The sequence below is a fragment of the Gallinula chloropus genome (genome assembly GCF_964237585.1).
Source record: "Gallinula chloropus genome assembly, chromosome: 14".
Taxonomy (NCBI): Eukaryota; Metazoa; Chordata; class Aves; order Gruiformes; family Rallidae; genus Gallinula; species Gallinula chloropus.
Window position 1 is genome coordinate 15,085,161 of NC_140099.1, and position 17,383 is coordinate 15,102,543.

Below are 17,383 nucleotides of genomic sequence, written 5' to 3' on the forward strand. Positions count from 1 at the left end.
CTCCCTCTCCCAGACACTGCACTGTGCTAAGGCATACGTGACAGCTCACTGGTCAAAAGAATGGATGTGCTAAGGCAGGGAGTGAACTCCAGGAACAGCTGAAAGCATCTTCCTTTTTTCTTTCTGGTTTGGCTTCAGGACAGCAGTCCTAGGGGCGTTCCTAGCTAACACTTACTGGCATTAACATGAAGATGCACTGCTACTGACACCATTTGTAGCACTACTTACAGAGCTGCCAAGTCCAGACGAATACTTGAGGCAAATTTGTCTTGTGCTGGAGTGAGATTGTACACTGCTGGAGGGCAGTTCAAATTTTGCTTCCCTTGCTTTGCTTTCTCTCTCTCCTGACCTCTCTTCCACCCTGCCCTCCTCCAAATCCATCCATCTGCTCTTGTCCCTCACTTCTCTCCAACCATGCTGGCAGCGTGGGAGGCAGCACACTCGTAACTAACTCCCTGCTCAGTTCCTCTTCTCGGCACTCCACACTCCGCTACCCTCCCTGTTGCCTCTGACACTTGAGCCCAGAGCTGGGAGCCAAGCACACGTTCCCATGTGATGGGACTCATCAATGAACTTCAGGTATCAGAAAGTGGAAAATAGAGTAGAGGATCATTGCAGTGAGGTGCAGGAAGAGTTACGTGGAGATGAGAAGTGATTGACAGGGCCAAGTCCCAAATAAAGAGCCCTCCTGCTTCAAGATTGGTGGCTCTGTTTGTTCCAACACATTCACTGGCAGCAGTGCTATCATCAGGTTTATGAAGCTATTTATAGAGAAACTGAATACAGGGAAACCCAAGAAAAATTCTCACCTTTCCCCTTCTGAAATAAGACTAAAACCAATAGATCACTGCTAAAACTTGGTTCCCCAGCATTAAATCAGCATTTCTTGCTCTTGCTAAAATTAGGAGTTCTAGTTCATGCAGGTTTCTGCTCTGTCAAGAGCCAAACAGGAAGCAAGTGCTTTTAGTTCAAGATCTTAAAGTACAGAGACAACTTTGTGAAAAAGAGTTCCTGTCAGAAGAGATGAACATACCATTGGTTTTATTTACTAGCTAATAGAAAAACTGCTTTCTTGTTAGTATCTCACAAGCCTCGAGTACAATTACCAAGGAATAAATAGCTGCTCTCTGGTTCTCTGCAGACTTCACCCTTCAATAAATGACAGTGATGCTGCTGCTTATCCTTAATCTTTTTAAAAACTAATAAAAAATCCATTGCACCATGGCATGCCATTGGATGAAACACGTTGATTTTTTCCTGACCAGGAAGTTTCCCAAGATTCCACTAACATTCAGACTCTGAATCTCCCAGCACAGGAGTTCAAGGCATTCTGCTTCAAGGCACTCACAGGATGATGTAGGGTCAGAGTTTAACCTGGTGTCCTTCTGCTAAAGCAGCTGGACTGCAATCTTCTGAATATTCTATCTGAAGGATTCACAAAAGAAATTCAGCCAATGGTCTCGTGGTCAGACTGACCAGTGGAGGAAACTTAAGTCTTCAAACTTAGGCTGTGTACAAAGGGAAGAACATTCTTATTGACAGAAATCTAGTGGTAAGACAAGCAAGTGGAGCAGACAAACAACAAAGCAAAGATTCACGCTGCCCTTCCTGGCAGGAAGCTATTTAATCTACATTTGAAATGTGATTGATGTTGGCTGTCTGCCAGGGGTAAAGCCTAACAGTGGAGTGAAGGACGAAGGAATCTCTTGATCACTTCAGTCACAGAAGAGGACTTCAGCAGCACCACCGACTGGAGCTGTGAGACACAGATACATCACTCAGCTGGGGCAGTACAATGTCTCCTGCAGGACTCTCCTAGGTAAACAGCCAAGGAACAGATCTGTCACACAGGCATAAGGCCAGAAAAACACATGCAATATAACCTAACCCTAACCCCAGAATAAGAATAGTGTCAGCACTCATCGTTCCCTTTCAAAGATTCCTTGGGATGTCCTTATGGATATATCTGCACATTGCTGACCATAATTAAGAGTTAATACTAATACTCCTCTGTATAAACAAGATTTTCTGCATCAGTCTAGAGGTGTCTTCCCCAATCTGGCTAAAGATTGGAATCTATAGAAAAATACTTTGAATTCAAGCAAATCTCATTAATGACCCACCACTTGAGTTGATAACTTCTCAATTTTTCTAGGAACTAGCAATAAAAGTGGATCTTTAACCATGTGGCAGTGGCCAGAAATCTTGTCAGGAGCACATCGATTCAGCTATTTTTTAGTTCACTAGAACTATATTAAGTTCCTAGGGGTCCAGTCTATTTAGCAGTCTTAAGCTCCTGTACACAGTCACAGTCTTAGTTAAAGTGAATGAAGTCTTTTCAAAGGTTTGAAAACCTATTCTGAAACAGGAAAAATATACATATAAGATACCTATTACAAGATTACTCTGTGCAGAAAAGATCTTTAACAGGGAAGAGAAAGTTGCTGTTTGAAATGCACTTGTTCAGCAGTGCCATTTTTATGTACTCTAAATTCTTTATAACATGCACATTTTTCTTTTACACCTTTTGGTCTGTAAGCTGCACTAGTAAAGCTGTCAGAGTCCAAATTATTTACCTGTCCAGTCTCCACGTAAAACAATTAGAAAGTGACTGTGAGTCAGAGAGCTCAGGTAAGCAAAAGGAAGTAGGTTAAAGAGACTTCAGACCCATTATGCTGCTCACAGCAGCATAATATAAGAAACAGAACAGGTGAACGGGAGGCTGGCCAGGCACACAGAGCCCCAGGTCAATGCCAGGTTGATTCTGGCTGCACAAAGCTGGCTTGGAGTTTGCTCTATGGTATATAATTTTGGATACCTTAGACATGTGGAACAACAACTGAATTACACAAGACTTTACTTACCTAATGCTCAGCTTCCATTCAGATAGTATTGTGGAACTACAGTTGTAATTTGAACTATGATAAAACTTCATAGCTACACAAGGATGACATCTGCTGATATGGTACAGCTTCTAACATCTTGCAGTACTTCACAGTGCTGCCGTACTGCATCACTGACATGTCACTACATGCATTCACAGATCAGACTTAAGAAAGAGAAAGGTGCGGCCCTCTAATCAGTTTTGCCCACAATTAAGCAAAAGTATGCCTGCACAGTGCATAGCAGGTGGATATGAACTCATTCCCCTGCACTCAGAGCTGGTGAAAACAAATGAAATCAGTGCTAAGAATGCCAAGCTTAAAGTGGGTTTTTTAGAACTTTTAGCAGAGCTGCACTAACCATGAACCTGCAGGCAGGGGGGAACCTGGTTTGGCAGGGGGGTTGGACCCTATGATCTCTTGAGGTCCCTTCCAGTCCCTACGATTCTGTGATTCTGTGTTGACAGTGTAACTTCTTGTAACTCCAGAGCATGCACAAATTGAGACTGAACCCATCAGGACAAAGTGGTGTATACCTGCTGTAAATCCTCCTAGTGAGATGCTACCCAAAGCCATTTGAGCTGAAGTTCAACCTATGAGCAGAAACAACCCTTTTTCATTTAGTTCCTTTGCTGTAATTTGGAATAGAACCCATTAGAGTAAATACAGATGTGGTCAAATTGGTCAGTGCAGCCTGGAAAGTGATTCCGCTGGCCATAAACCAGACACCCACTGAATTCTCCAGGCTCCACAAACCATATTTGACTATATCTCCCCTAACCATAGCAGGTCCTTAGAATACTTCTGCATTTCAGACAACTGCCTGTATTTAAGTGTTTTATTATCCAAATAAGTCACACTCAAATAGGGTAATTCAGTTGCCCAGCCACATTACATAGTATCAAGGGAGAGGTTCTAGGATCTCCTAATGGCATTAAACTGCTGTTCCAGAAGGGCAGAGATTTTTCTTAAGTCCACTATCATACACACCAGGCCTATGCAAATGTCTCAGATCCCTTTCAGTCCCTTGAAGGGCAGCAGGAGCCTGGTTTTAGAAAACAGAATAAAAAATTATGTCTGTAGCAATGAGAAAATCAGGTCGCAAGTTTACGTGTGACTGTATCATTGTAACCCAGTAATGAACTCTGTCTCTCATGAAGGCAAATCTGTATGGTGGTCGTAGCATCATGAAGAGGTGGCCCTGGTGTTGTTTCCGCAGCAAACAGATCGCTGCTACCCAAAGCCTCTCTGCATAACCATTTCTCCTGCAATCCAAACTACCTAGCTGTCTTAACATTTAAGTAATCAGTGATGTATCTGAGCTAACTTACAGGAATGTCTTTTTGAGATGTATGAGCTGCTTGCTTCATTTCAGCTGGGAGTTCCTGCAATGCCATATCTTTCATCACTGAGGCTTTTCACACATAGTAGCTAGTGACTGCCTCTTGTTTCTTTAAAATGAAAAGCTGAAATTTGAGAGGATAAATGCCCTGGACAAGCTGTCAGTATGTATTTGCTGTTTTCAAATCAGTATGGTACTATATTACAGTACCAAGTAAGAGAGAAATAATCCGAGCACTCTTTAACAGCATATCACTGAATCTTAAGAATCTCTGTGGCACAAGTTTTAAGTGCCAAAATCCAAAATCCTCATCCAGTAAAGTCAGCAACATGTTGTTTTTTCTTCCCAGGGAAGAAAAGATGAGTCAGTCCTGCTGAGATCAACATATGGCTCTAACAAATCTAGATACTCAAAGCCTGACGCTTTAAGCACTGCGATGATTCTGTAGGATAGTGATACCAAAATAACTTGCATTGCTCTGTAAGAAGATTTTTTTAGGGTACTAACTTTTCTTATCCTCTGCTAGCTAAGAAGTCTATTGTCTCCAGCAAACAACAGTCATGCATAACCTACGGGTTATCAGAAAGACAGAGAACTGAAGCCGTTTCAAGATCTATGGAACCCATCACTTTAGGGGCAGAATTAAGGAACAGAAGAAACATAAGCACATTTCTCCAACGAGGACCAGCCAAATAAACAGATCATCTATTAAAGATACTCAATTAATAAGATTAAGATATTTGGGACTACGTCCATATGATCATTTATACTGTCCTTTAGTTTTGCTCAGAAAGGACGACCCTGACACACGCCCGAGGAACCAATGGAGAACATAAAGAAACAGGGTTTTTTGTGTTTTTAAATATGCCCTAGGTTATGTGCTTACTTCTAAAAGGTAGAAAAAAGATCACATGCTTGAAAACAGTGGATTCTAGTTGGAGACAGACAAACTTGTCTTTATATCCACGCTTTTTGTTTTCCAGAGCATTTTAAGCCTGACACTTTTAATTCTGCATTTTCTGCACCTCTGGCAGCAGATCTGGCCCTGTGACACTTTGGGTCCACTCTTTTGTAATTCATATTACCTATAGCTTTCCTTTGTCTCTCCTTGTTAGGTCTTTATTTCTTTTCAAATGCCCTCTAAAATTTCAAATAGTAAATGCAAACAAAATGCTAGACCTAACTATGTTTGGACTTTGAACAAAAAGTTGAAAGCACCCAGACTTTGCAGCTGATCCCGGCCCCTGTTCAGGACTCCAGATCCTAAGTGCAACAAGCTTCTATCCCTTTCATATATTTCCTATGTCATACCCCTTGTCACAATCCTAGCTTTCAGCAGGATGTTCCCTTTTCATTAAAAAAAAAAAAATTAAACCAGACTTGTGTATTCTGTTTCCTCTCTATACAGGTTTTGGTAACAGATTCTATAACCTTACTGACTCTCATTTCCACTTCCAACACTAAGATATACCCACACTGAAATTTCTACTCTAACCTAAAAATCTCACCAGTGATCTCTTATGTTTGTATTTTGGGAAATCTGAACAATGCATCATTATACATGCATTTGAGACACTTTGCAATAATAAAATTAGTAATAGCATAAGAATTGTATTAGCAGTTAAAGATAAAGATGAAACCTGAATTCTTATCTCAGCATTCCCCGACCATCCCCTAAATTCTCTGGTTCATTAACACAGTAAGAGATTTTGGAATATTGTTTTGTTTAAATAATCTGAGTTAATGTTTGATTGCAACAGTGAAAAGCATCCCAGAAAGTATGTTGGGAGAACAACAATGGTCCATGGACCAAAGAGGATTGGTACTACCACCCTGAAGTACAAAGGTACATGATATGTGCGGTTCTCACTTGTTATATCTTTTTGGGGTAACCAGTGAATCTTGAGGCACATTTTTCATTACAGTTAAAATGTTTTTCATATACATGCTTTACAGACAAAGAATAGAAGTATAACCAGTGTCTTAGGAGCTAGAATATGAGCAGCTTCTGTCTGACAAAGGCCAGGTCCCAGGATGTTTTTAATTCGTTACAGAAAGCAAAAGGCAGAGGCATCACTATAAAGAAGGTATTAACACAGGTGGTATTTAGCCTTTTGCTGAAGGTCATTTATTTTACATAAATATGCTATAAAACAAATAACTGTTCAGCATTTCTATTCCCTGCTTTGGCTTTTGCTGTTACACTGAGATTATGACAAAATAAAGGTTATGGAATTCCTATCACACTGAATTCTGTAATACTCTACCTGTTGAATACTAGTGTGTTTGTTACCCCTTGTTATCTTGACCTCTTCATTGTTCCCTCAACAGAATTCCAATACTACTAAAATTAAGAATCTCATGTTGTCTGCACTGAAGTGAGCAGTAAAATTCCTAGCTCTGGATTAAATAAGAGAGTAAGAATTAGACTGTATCACCATATATATATATATATATATATATATATGCACTCTTCTGTCTGAAGCTGATATAGTCCACACACTAGCTGTATAAATCCACATAAACACCAAAAGCTGAACTAAAGCCTACTCAATTACAACTTATATCACATACCTTTCTCCGAAAAGCAAACCCCATCACTCCAGGTAGCATCAGCTTTCAAGAGTTGCCCAAGGGACTTTTCAGTCCAAAAGCCTATTAATGGATTACTCTTGTACATATGTGGCAAAAAATAGCATTAGTATTCTTCACTGAAATAATAATTCTGTCTTAACCTCTCCCGCTGCTGACAATTCTACTGCTCTACTGTCTTTGACTTACAGCTTCATATTGCCTTTGATTCTTTCCATTCCTTTTTTTTCCTCACAGTACAGATGACATCTTAATGATACCCTTAACCTTCATCCTTCTTACCTTGTCTGGAGTTCCATCTTTCCTCACTATTACTAAGGAAGCTGCTGGTCTTTCACTCTGCCACTTCTTAATTACTAATTTTACATTTCTGCATCCTTAGTTTTTCCATTTCCAGGGCATCCCAAAGACAACAATGATGAAACTAATAGCTCTCTGCTGTCTTTCTTCATCTCCTGCTAATGCTGTCACATCTTCCCATCTCTTAACACATTAGGATGCACAGTATTGAGCTGCCTCTCCTGCAGGCTCCATACAGCCTTTAGCAAAGTTCTGATTTCTTCATTCTCTTTTATTTGTTTTCCAAACCCTTCAAATTTTCCACCTGACTGTATTTGGCACTATTGCACCTACACTATGCACTGCCAGGAGTGTCATCTTGTTATCCAACGTCTGTTCCCTTTCAAATCTCTCTTTAAAATAAAACTCCTATGGTTCTTCTGCAACCCATGCCTAGTAGATATCACAGAGTCCTGGTCTATCAGACAGGTCAGAAGCCAATACAGTTTTGTGACACAGTTAGCACATGGTTAGTACCCTGCTGACCACGGGACATTTGCCGGGCTAAGACCTACTTTTTTAGACATTACAGCTTTCCAAAGCAGTCACCTTACACTGAGCTACCAACAACTAATTTACTACTGGAGAAATATATTGTCTAGCTTAACAGTTACACTCCACTCCTTTCCATACATCTTCTTGAAACAGAGGACAGAAATGAACCCCCTCATTCTACCCATCTATGCCTTTATAATCAAGTTAGCCTTCTGCATTGACGTCTTTGAATGAAAGGACAGAAAAAGCAGGAACAGCAGCAGTTTCCTACATTCTGCAGGCAGCATCGGGTTAATGCAGACCAGGTAGCTGAAGCTGAAGATTTTACCAACAAGAAATGATCCAAACATGATACCTGCATGAAGGCATTTAAGATTCAGCCCAGTTGTCCCACATATTGGTGTCCAGTGCTACTTGAGGTGTCTCAGGTGAAGTGAGAAGTCCTATAGGAGGTGACAGAGGACCTAAGGAAAACAAATCCCTCTGGTGCAGCATCTAGGGAATATCAAAGGTCTCTAGGTACTTCTAATAGGAAACTCAATTGAGCTTTCACTGTCTGTAAAGAAGTGCAAGTAATACTAGTTTCCTCTAGTTGTAAAGTGCAGAGATAACCTTATTTCTTAATTGATGTGATCTGTGTATGATGACAGGCTGTTTTCCTTCCTCCTAATTGTTGTAGCATTTGATTGCAATACATATGCTCTTCTTTCAATAGCAGATCTTAGATTGCTCTAAACAAGTTAATTATATTTCACAACACCCTTGTGCATTAGGGGAGCATTAATATTGCTGTTTTGCAGTCAAGGAAAAAGGGAGGAAAAGAAAGGATAAGTGGCTTACTGATGGTTAAACAGTAAGTTGGTGGCAAAATCTGGAGAGGAACTCCAAACTCTAAACCTCAGCTTGAATTCCCTACAGATCACTAACTCCCACAATAAATGTAAGTATAATAAATCTGTGATTTTAGGGTTCCAAACTGCAGAAAGCCATCCTTCACAAACAATGACTTTGCAAAGATGCGGGAACTTGTAGCAAAACTTCGGAGTTCTAAAGGGTCAGTGTAGAGATAAACATCTACCTGAAAATTCAAAGTCCTTTGACAGTGCAGGCACGAAGGGTGGAACAAGGTGGAACTCCATTTTCTGCCTACTAAGAGCATCATCAAGATCAGCGTTCTCAGATTGTTAAAAAGGGCATCTCACCATCACCTTGCAATACAGTCACGCTTGGGGATAATTTCTGAGCATACTGGAAACATTCACATCTATACTTTCCTACAAAGAAGCAAAAATTTAGAGTAGATAATTTGTACAGGAAAAATGGTATTGCTGTAACATCCACATGTCTCAGTCAGGATGAGGGACCCGCTATGGTACTGTATAAAAATAAACGTACAAAGATATTACAAGCCAATTTAAGCACAGACAACAGGTGGGAGTAACAAGCAGCAGGAGGAGTGCAGGAAAGAGGAGAGATTAGAACAGCAGTTATAAGAATTAATGTCTTTGTTTGGTGCTCTAAACCTAATTGTATATTCTGAAAATATACATGGGAAGTTGTATGAGGTACGAAACTAAAAGACTAATTTTCACTAATTTCAGTTGGTTTTGCTTTACCTGGATTGTACCACATCAGAGAACCAAAAATCAGCAATAGGCAGATCAGATGTTTTATGATTATGTCTATCCATGCTGACTGCACCAGTAACAAATGGCAGGCTTGCTTATTAAAATGTAAGGCCAGGTAGTGTGAAACCCTGTGCTCCTACTCAATGCGTCCAACCCTCTCTAAAGCATTCTTGAGGTGCCTGCTTGGGTCTTTTACTCACTTCTTACCACATTCACTCACTCTATCTTAATAGTATATTTTTTAATATATATATATATATATGAGATGCTAGGACATTCTTCGCATTTGATTATTAGAGACAAGTCCCAGTAACTTCTGGGGTGTGTTTGATCTGTTTGTTAATGGGATTATATAATTTGGTTGCCTGGGATAATAGGCGACTTCACTGGAGGAATGTGGACCCTATACTTCCAGGTTTATGAAATATTTGTTTGATCTTGAAAACACATTCAGCTTTTACAGAGAACACACAGATACAACCTACAGCTAAGACAAATGAAGATACTACTCAACAAGACAAAAGTACAGTTCAGTCTCCATGCCCTGTTCGTTCCAGTTTAAGGACTGTCCAGTTCAACTTCCTGTTAGCTGTCCGTCACGCACCATCCCTCATCTCATTTCTATTCTTTTAAACATATTCTCTCCACAGTCTTTCTACAGTATGTCACATCTTTACTGATGTGAATGGAGAATACCAGTTTTATGCCAGATGAATGCTACCAGCAGACTCTAATTTGTTTATCTATGTAAATATTTATAGTTCATTCAGCTTTACGTAGTTTGAGCATTAATTCATTTCAATGACTTTCTGACCCGGGTTCAAACCAGTAACATCATCAGTCCCAAGCAGCCACATCCCCACAAGATCCCTGGCCTTGACAAATGTGCATAGTTTCTAGAAAATATTGCCTGGAATAATCAGACCTAAACAGTCTTTGAGATACCACAGCTCTCACATCATTGGACTGCTAGCTTGCTTGCCAGAAACATAATTGATACATTTCAAGTACTGTCAGCACAAGTTAGCACAATTCCTACTAGACAAAACTATGGAAACCACACATTCTGTAGCTGACAACCAGAACAGGGCACGATCACACAACATGCACTGCAATGAGCTTGGTATTTGTGCGTGAACCTTCACTGGACCTGAGCTCTGCTTTGAATACTCAGGACTCTTCGTATCCTTGTTCCACCAGCTTCCTACATGTTGATCTTTATATCTGAGAAAAGCAGCTTCAGTTCTTAACTTCAAAGATATCACATAGAATGCAAAACACACCGTTCTTCACGCGTACATGCAGAAAACAGACTACATATGTCACTGCAAATCAAATTAATTTGGGGGCTCTAAGTGATTTTGTGAAGATCCGTGCTAACATTTGTATCTAGATAAATATTTTTTCATCTCAAAAAGAATGGAACTCTGACCTATCTTGCCTTTTACCCACATGGCTAATTCTTCAGTGGGACTATGTGACTACAACATCAGTGCATTGTTCCTCTGTTGGTTAAAAGACTGGGCCTTAGAAAACTTTTCCTTACCAATTTACCGTTTTCCACTCCACCAAATTTTATCTATTTCCTAAGTCCCTTTGAGAAATAGAAATTAACTTTTTTTGCTTCCTCCCTTGTGATACATTAGCATCCTTGCTGTCTGGCTAATGAAGTCAATACACTGAGGAGAAATAACAGGCAGGATTCTGCAGTCCTTAGCAGGAATTCAGCTTGGCACAGAGGAAACCTGCTGGATTTGAGGTCTTTTACCTGTTATGGTACTCTATGGTTTTGGATACATGTGTAAATTGAGACCAACCACCTGTTGGATCCATTTGCTTTAAAGCTGATTGCCAAGCAATCAGTACAGCCTCCTGCATGCCTTGTTAGGGGAAGGGAGGAAAGGGCTTTTTGCATTAAAAGCACTTTTTATGTATCACAAAATGATTTAAAATGAAGCAACAGCAAACGCACATTCAGAAAGGTACCAGGGAAGAGCAAGTTTTCACTACACAGAATTGTGACCCTAGGATGAGGAATATACTGTTATTAAAACAACCAAATCTCTGTTAGCACTACTATCCATGTGTTCGCTGTGAAGCTTGGGGAGGAGAACGATGATGTGTCCATTTCAGCCTTCACATAATTAAAGATGTAGTAAAGCTTAAAGTAAAGCTTAATTGTGTATACAATTCAAACACCACATCAGATCTGCTCAGCAGAAAGATGTCTGTTCTGCTGTATTCCTTCTACACCAGGAGAAGCTGTTTCTAACATTTCATTTTGTAGACATGAGGGCACAGAGGACGACAGACAAATTAACCACTAAAACCAAACCTGCAGAATAAAGATGAATAATCAAAGCCCCTGCTATCACTTCATACTTCCTGCAAGCACTACTGTACAGTGACTGGCTGCCAGCAGTTCTGCTGCAAACCTGAGCATATGGCTTCAAGTTGCTCTGCTCTTGTACCGATGCACAGAAATATGACACACCAGTATACACATTACCAGTAGGGTTTTTTTCAGTCACTTCTGTAGGTTGCATATAAACCTCCTCCCCATGCCAGCAAAGGAGAACATTTCATTATGGCTTATTTTAAAACACCACTTGGATCGTTTTAGTGAAAACCACTGCACTGGCGTAAATCTTCCACCATCACACACACTCCCCAAGACACGACTCCAAATCTAACTACAGTCAAACTATCCACCTGGGCTGATCAATTGGCAACAGGACAGAATAAAGAGTCCCTTTGGGCTCCATTATTTAATGTGCCTTTTATACCGTCCACGCTATGAGTTATACTGCAGCAGCATTTTGCTCCAGTTGCTTGCCAACAAACATTTGCCATCCAGGAGCCCTGAGCAAGCAGTCACATCTGTGTCCACTCCTGTACCACCCATTTAGCAGAGACAATGATCACTAGAAACAACAAAGGAGCTACAGATAAAACAAGCAATGCTGTGAGCCAAGGATCACTGCCATCCCAGGCAAGTTTTCCATGGAAATACTCAAGAAAAAGGGAGGGGAAGGGAGAAAGAGAGATACCAAATACAGAACTATAAAACTTACACCTAGAAGAGGTTTTACCCACGCACCCACCCAACCCCACATCTGAAGCGCATTTTCTAATACACTGCTAGGATTGAGCAAGAAAGACTGAGCTGTGCACATGGGAAGCAGACAAGCATCCAACGTCTCCGCCCATTTGAAGTCAAATAGTCTCCTACGAGTCACTAGACACAAGGAATAATAATGTTATTATTATAGTAATGATAGTAATAGAGAATCACCAACCTTGAGGATCCCAGTTCACCTGTTTTCTTGGAGTCTCGATTGGAAATTTCATCGCTTCCTTTTTGCACAGGGAGGAAAAAGAATTAAATAAATTCCCAACCTTCCTGTCTCAATGCTGCAGTCAAACAAATTAATTTCAAATTATAGGGAGCCTGCGCTGTTTGACTGAGGGGAACTGGTGGTTGCCAAGGAAAGAAATACACAAATAAATCAAAGAAGGTGGGGAGGGGCGGGGAGTGGAGTGGATGGGTTTGTACGGAGAGGTGAGGAGGGGTGCGGGCACCCCAGCAGAGAAGGGGGGGAGAACGGATGGAGTAAGGACTGGAGAGGGTCGGGGTGGGTAGGGGTGGATGGGGAGGGCGGTAACGTAGCAGGCTGAGATGGGCAGCGGGTCCGGGGTGCTGCTGGCTCCCGGGGAGGCTCCCTCAGCTGGCTCGCACAGTCCACCTGCAGATGTCAGGGTGGCGGGGTCCCCGCTGCAGCCCGGCCCCTCTGCTGCGCCCACCTGAGGGGCACCCGCGCTGGCGAGCCCCAGGGCTTGCAAGGATCGGGGAGTCGGCCAGCACCCCCACACCTCCAGGGACACCTCCCACACGCGCGCACACTCTCTAGCCTCAGCCACCCCCAAAAATGAGCCCACCTCAGTTCAGCCCCGGGCACTAGAGGGGTAACAAAAGTCAGCCATGGGGGGCGAGCCGCAGCGGCATAGCGGGGGCGAGGCTGGGGACCACCCCGGCTGAATGCAGCAGCAGCCTGGCTCGCCGGGGAGAGCCGGAGCAGGAAGAGGAGACGGAGGAGGAGGAGGAGGAGGAGGGAGCCACCCTATAGCTTTGGAGGGAATTCACGGAGCCCCTCTGCACTGGTTTAAAAAGGGGGTGGGGAGAGGAAGCGAGGGGAAGAGGCTGCGAGTCCCTTTGTAAGAGGCGGTGGCGGCGGGGTGCCCTAGGGAGGGGGCAGGCTCCGGCTGGTACTTACTGGGTATCCTTCCCTGGAGGAAGATGCAGTCTTGTTTGGCGGAGTTTGCAGCCGGAGACACGCTCCACTAAGCTACGAGCAGCAGTAGCGGCGGCGGCAGCACATGGCAGGAGTACGGCATCATCCTCTGCAGCGCAGGGGGAGGGGAAGGGCAGGGGATCGTCCGAGCCCCCCCAGGCTTTGGGGAATCAGGACCGGGCACCTCGAAAGCCAGGGGACTCCTGCTCCTTTTTCTGTTCCCGCTCCTCTCCGCGCTGCGGACAGGCACAGACACCTGGCGTCAAGGGAAAGGCTGACACGGCAGAACTGAAAGATGTGGCCAGGCTGCGGGGAGGGGGCAGGAGGGCTGGGAGGGAGGATGGACGCCTCGGAGACCCCTAAGCTCTCAGGGGGCTTCGGGAAAATGGAGGACATTTGGCTTTACCTTGTGCACTTATCAGCCACTCGCTGCTTTCCAAGTCTGCATTCTCCCTCCTGCTCCAGGCTTTCCCTCAAACCCAAAACAGGCTGGTAACACCAGAAAGGTCTACAGTTCCAGTTACAATATGTGCCCCAGATCCCCTCCCTTAGCCAGGAAAACAAAACCCCAGCCTCTCTGGGGGCCTGAAGGAACACTGTGTGAGGTTAACCCTGTCCTGCCTCCTCTCTTCCACAGCAGAAGTAATTCCTGGTGTGAAGGGGATCGTTTGCTGGGGATGGTTTAGGGGAGAGCCATTATACATGGGCTATGGGGAAGAGACGAGATCAGTCCTGAGGTCTATAGCCAGGACCTTCTGAATTTTCAAGAAACATGACTGTGGTGTAAACTTGGTGCCTGAGACAATTTGTCTGCCCGTTTGTGCTCAACTGGCCTCTCTGGCCTGCCTTGTATCTGTTGCTCAGCTGTTAGTTACCCTTGTCAGGCCAAAGGGAGAAAGTTGCCCTGCTGGGGAAAAAAAAAAAGCAGCAGTCTGAGATGTGTGGGGTCTGCAGGAAACTCTCACTGTGGAGGCTGGCACACTCCTTTCATATCTGCATTCAGAAGCTCAATAAATAGCTTATCCCCAGTCTTTGTTCAACCCTAAACAGGAACAGGAAATCAATATTTGTGAATCCACACCTTCATTTGGTGGTGGTGTGCAAGATCCAGTAAAGCAATCTGTAATCTGAAAGAACTACATGGAAGTAGTGCAGCAAGTTTTCTTGGGGGGAGGTGCTGAATGTCTCTCCTTTCCCTAATCCAAGCACCCCCGTGGCTCTTGTTTTGTGCTGTACAGGAGGAGGCGGGAGAGGCTGCTCTAAGGGAGGACATGGTGAGAATGATAATGAGCCTGCTCAGTCAGACTTGAATTTGAGATGATTGCAATGATGACATCAGGAGTGCAAGGTATTTCCTTTGCAAGCAAACCACGATGCATTCTGAACAGGCTTTGGAATTCCTGTTGACGTTTCTTCTGAAAACTGAATGGAAACAAAAGTGAGGGCAGGCTTTGCTAATTCTGCTGTGTGATCATTTGAATCATGATTGGAAATCGTTTTTTCATTAGTCAAATAATGAAAAATATTTCAAAGAAGATTTCTGAACCCCACAAAAGATCAGTATCAAATACGTATCAATAAAGAACTACGTCTATAATTATACCCACAAATATATTCTCTATATGTGCATGTATATAATTTTTCCTTGGTGTTCTAAACAGCTTCCAGTTTACTGACATCTTCCTTGTACATTCCTGGGGAAAAACAACATATAAACATATATTATTCAGTTGACATTTGGAGCTCAGTCACCCTAACTCAAGCACTACATTGTCTTTGTGCCATAGCTATCAGAAATTAACTGATGAGGTTGGTGTTCTGCCACAGACATCTTCATCAAACTCAAACAGGTTACTGAAAGGCCAGCAGCATCAAATTCCTAACACATGCAGGAATTCTATAGTCTAGAGGTAAAATCTTCTGGTAGTTCATTACCAGAAACAGATCCTGAATGTTACTGTCTGTAGAAGAGGAATTTTCACGTGGTCATACAAATCTGCAGATATTAAACTGACCTTAGAGACACTTTCCATATTTGTTTGCCTTACACTAACACTGAGTAGATAATAATGACATAGCACCATATTCCTGTTTCTTGTATCCTCTTAATGTTTCCATATTACCAAAAAGTGTCTATAAGCTCTACAAAACATTCACTCTGCCTATATGGCTTAAAAATCGTTGTTGCAAATCAGTTGTGACCTGTCAGGTCCATAAATGCATTACATCATGTAACTGGTTTGCAATTTTTTTGCCATGTTATGATCATGGAAATCTCGCTCCATTATTTCACTGTCTCAGACCTGCAGTTTTATCTAGTGGGCCAATATATTCTCAAAGTAACTCATTTAAAATCAATGGGGTTACTCCAGAGATGGATTTGGCACAATGAGCGCATCTTTCACTGACAGCACAGCTGTTGCATAGAAACGTAACTATTATCTTATGCAAATAAAAGGCCTTTCACCCCTCAGTGATGTCGAATTCTCACGATAGGGAGAACTGGTGCCTTGAAGCTATAGTGTTTCAAGCTGTTACTCTGTCAACTTTTATAAGCTAAGTAGATTCAGTAATGTTTAATATTTAAATGAAAGACCACCAAGACAAAAAAATAAATATAGCATGATCAATCTACTTTAGTACCTGCATAAGAATTGTCTGGACTCAACTTTATATCAGCAGTTTATCAAGCTGCTTTGCCCTTTTCATTTGGAGCTCATTGCTCAGACAATGTCCTCAGTGTTGGTGTTAGTTTGGAATCAGTGCCTTACAGGACTGAGCCTGTGACAGTCACAACAGAACAGGCTTTCTACTACAAGCAATCTCATTTGAAAGAAGAATAAAGTGCTTTTCACTAGTAATATTCCATGAGTGAAGCTGTTCTGATGTAACTCAAAGAAAGCCATAGCAGAATGGATGAATAAATAGTTCTTATAACTATTTAAATGCAGTGAGCAGGAACAGGTAAAAGCAACAAAAGGAAATGGAAATAATCTGTTACCTGTATGTTTCATTTCTTGATGCACTGAAGAGATGAGATGTGGTTAGACAGAAGTCTAGACAGTCCTTGTGTCATCACATTGCAACACGCTCACTTGAGTGCATATTCACTTTATTGTTAACTATGTGGTTGTTTGAAATGTGGTACTTCTGATTGTGAAGATCATTCTCCATTCAATTCATTGCCACATGACTGCAATTATTTACACTTATACCAAGAGAGCCAGAGAATAACCCAAGTGAAGTGTACACTGTTCTTTATATACTACTGACCCATCCTTCAGTAGTATGAATTTGGACAGGATCCAGTGCAGAATCCTTTTATTCACAGATTCACTGAATCACAGAATGGTGGGGGATGGAAGGTCTTCTACTCCAACTTCCCTTCTAAAACAAGACAACCTAGAGCATGTTGCACAGGATTGCATCCAGGCAGATCTTTAATATCTCCAGAGAAGGAAACTCTACAACCTCTCTGGGCAGCATGTCCCAGTGCTCTGTTACCCTCAGAGAAGTTTTTTCTCATGTTCAAATGGAATTTCTACAGTCCAGTTTGTGCCCACTGCCCCTTGTCCTGTCACTGGGCACCACTAAGATGAGTCTGGCCCCTTCCTCTAGACATTCACCCTTTAGATATCTATAAGTATTACTCAGATCCTGTTTCAGTCTTCTTCTCTCAAGACTAAATAGACCCACCTGCACATTGCTGACCATAATTAAGAGTTTATACTAATACTCCTCTGTAAAAACAAGATTTTCTGCATCAGTCTAGAGGTGTCTTCCCCAATCTGGCTAAAGACTGGCATCTATAGA

At 42.2% G+C, this 17,383-nt stretch overlaps 1 protein-coding gene across 1 annotated transcript in view; it reads right to left on the reverse strand.

Moving 5' to 3' along the window:
* KCNK10 (potassium two pore domain channel subfamily K member 10) overlaps positions 1–12,629 on the reverse strand; it is a gene marked incomplete at both ends in the record, with an annotated part of 63,900 nt that extends 51,271 nt beyond the window's left edge. Inside the window, one exon of the mRNA XM_084270418.1 lies at positions 12,578–12,629. Coding sequence (XP_084126544.1) covers positions 12,578–12,629 — 52 coding nt within the window. The remainder of the gene's footprint in view (positions 1–12,577) is intronic.
* Between the last annotated feature and the right edge of the window lie 4,754 nt (positions 12,630–17,383).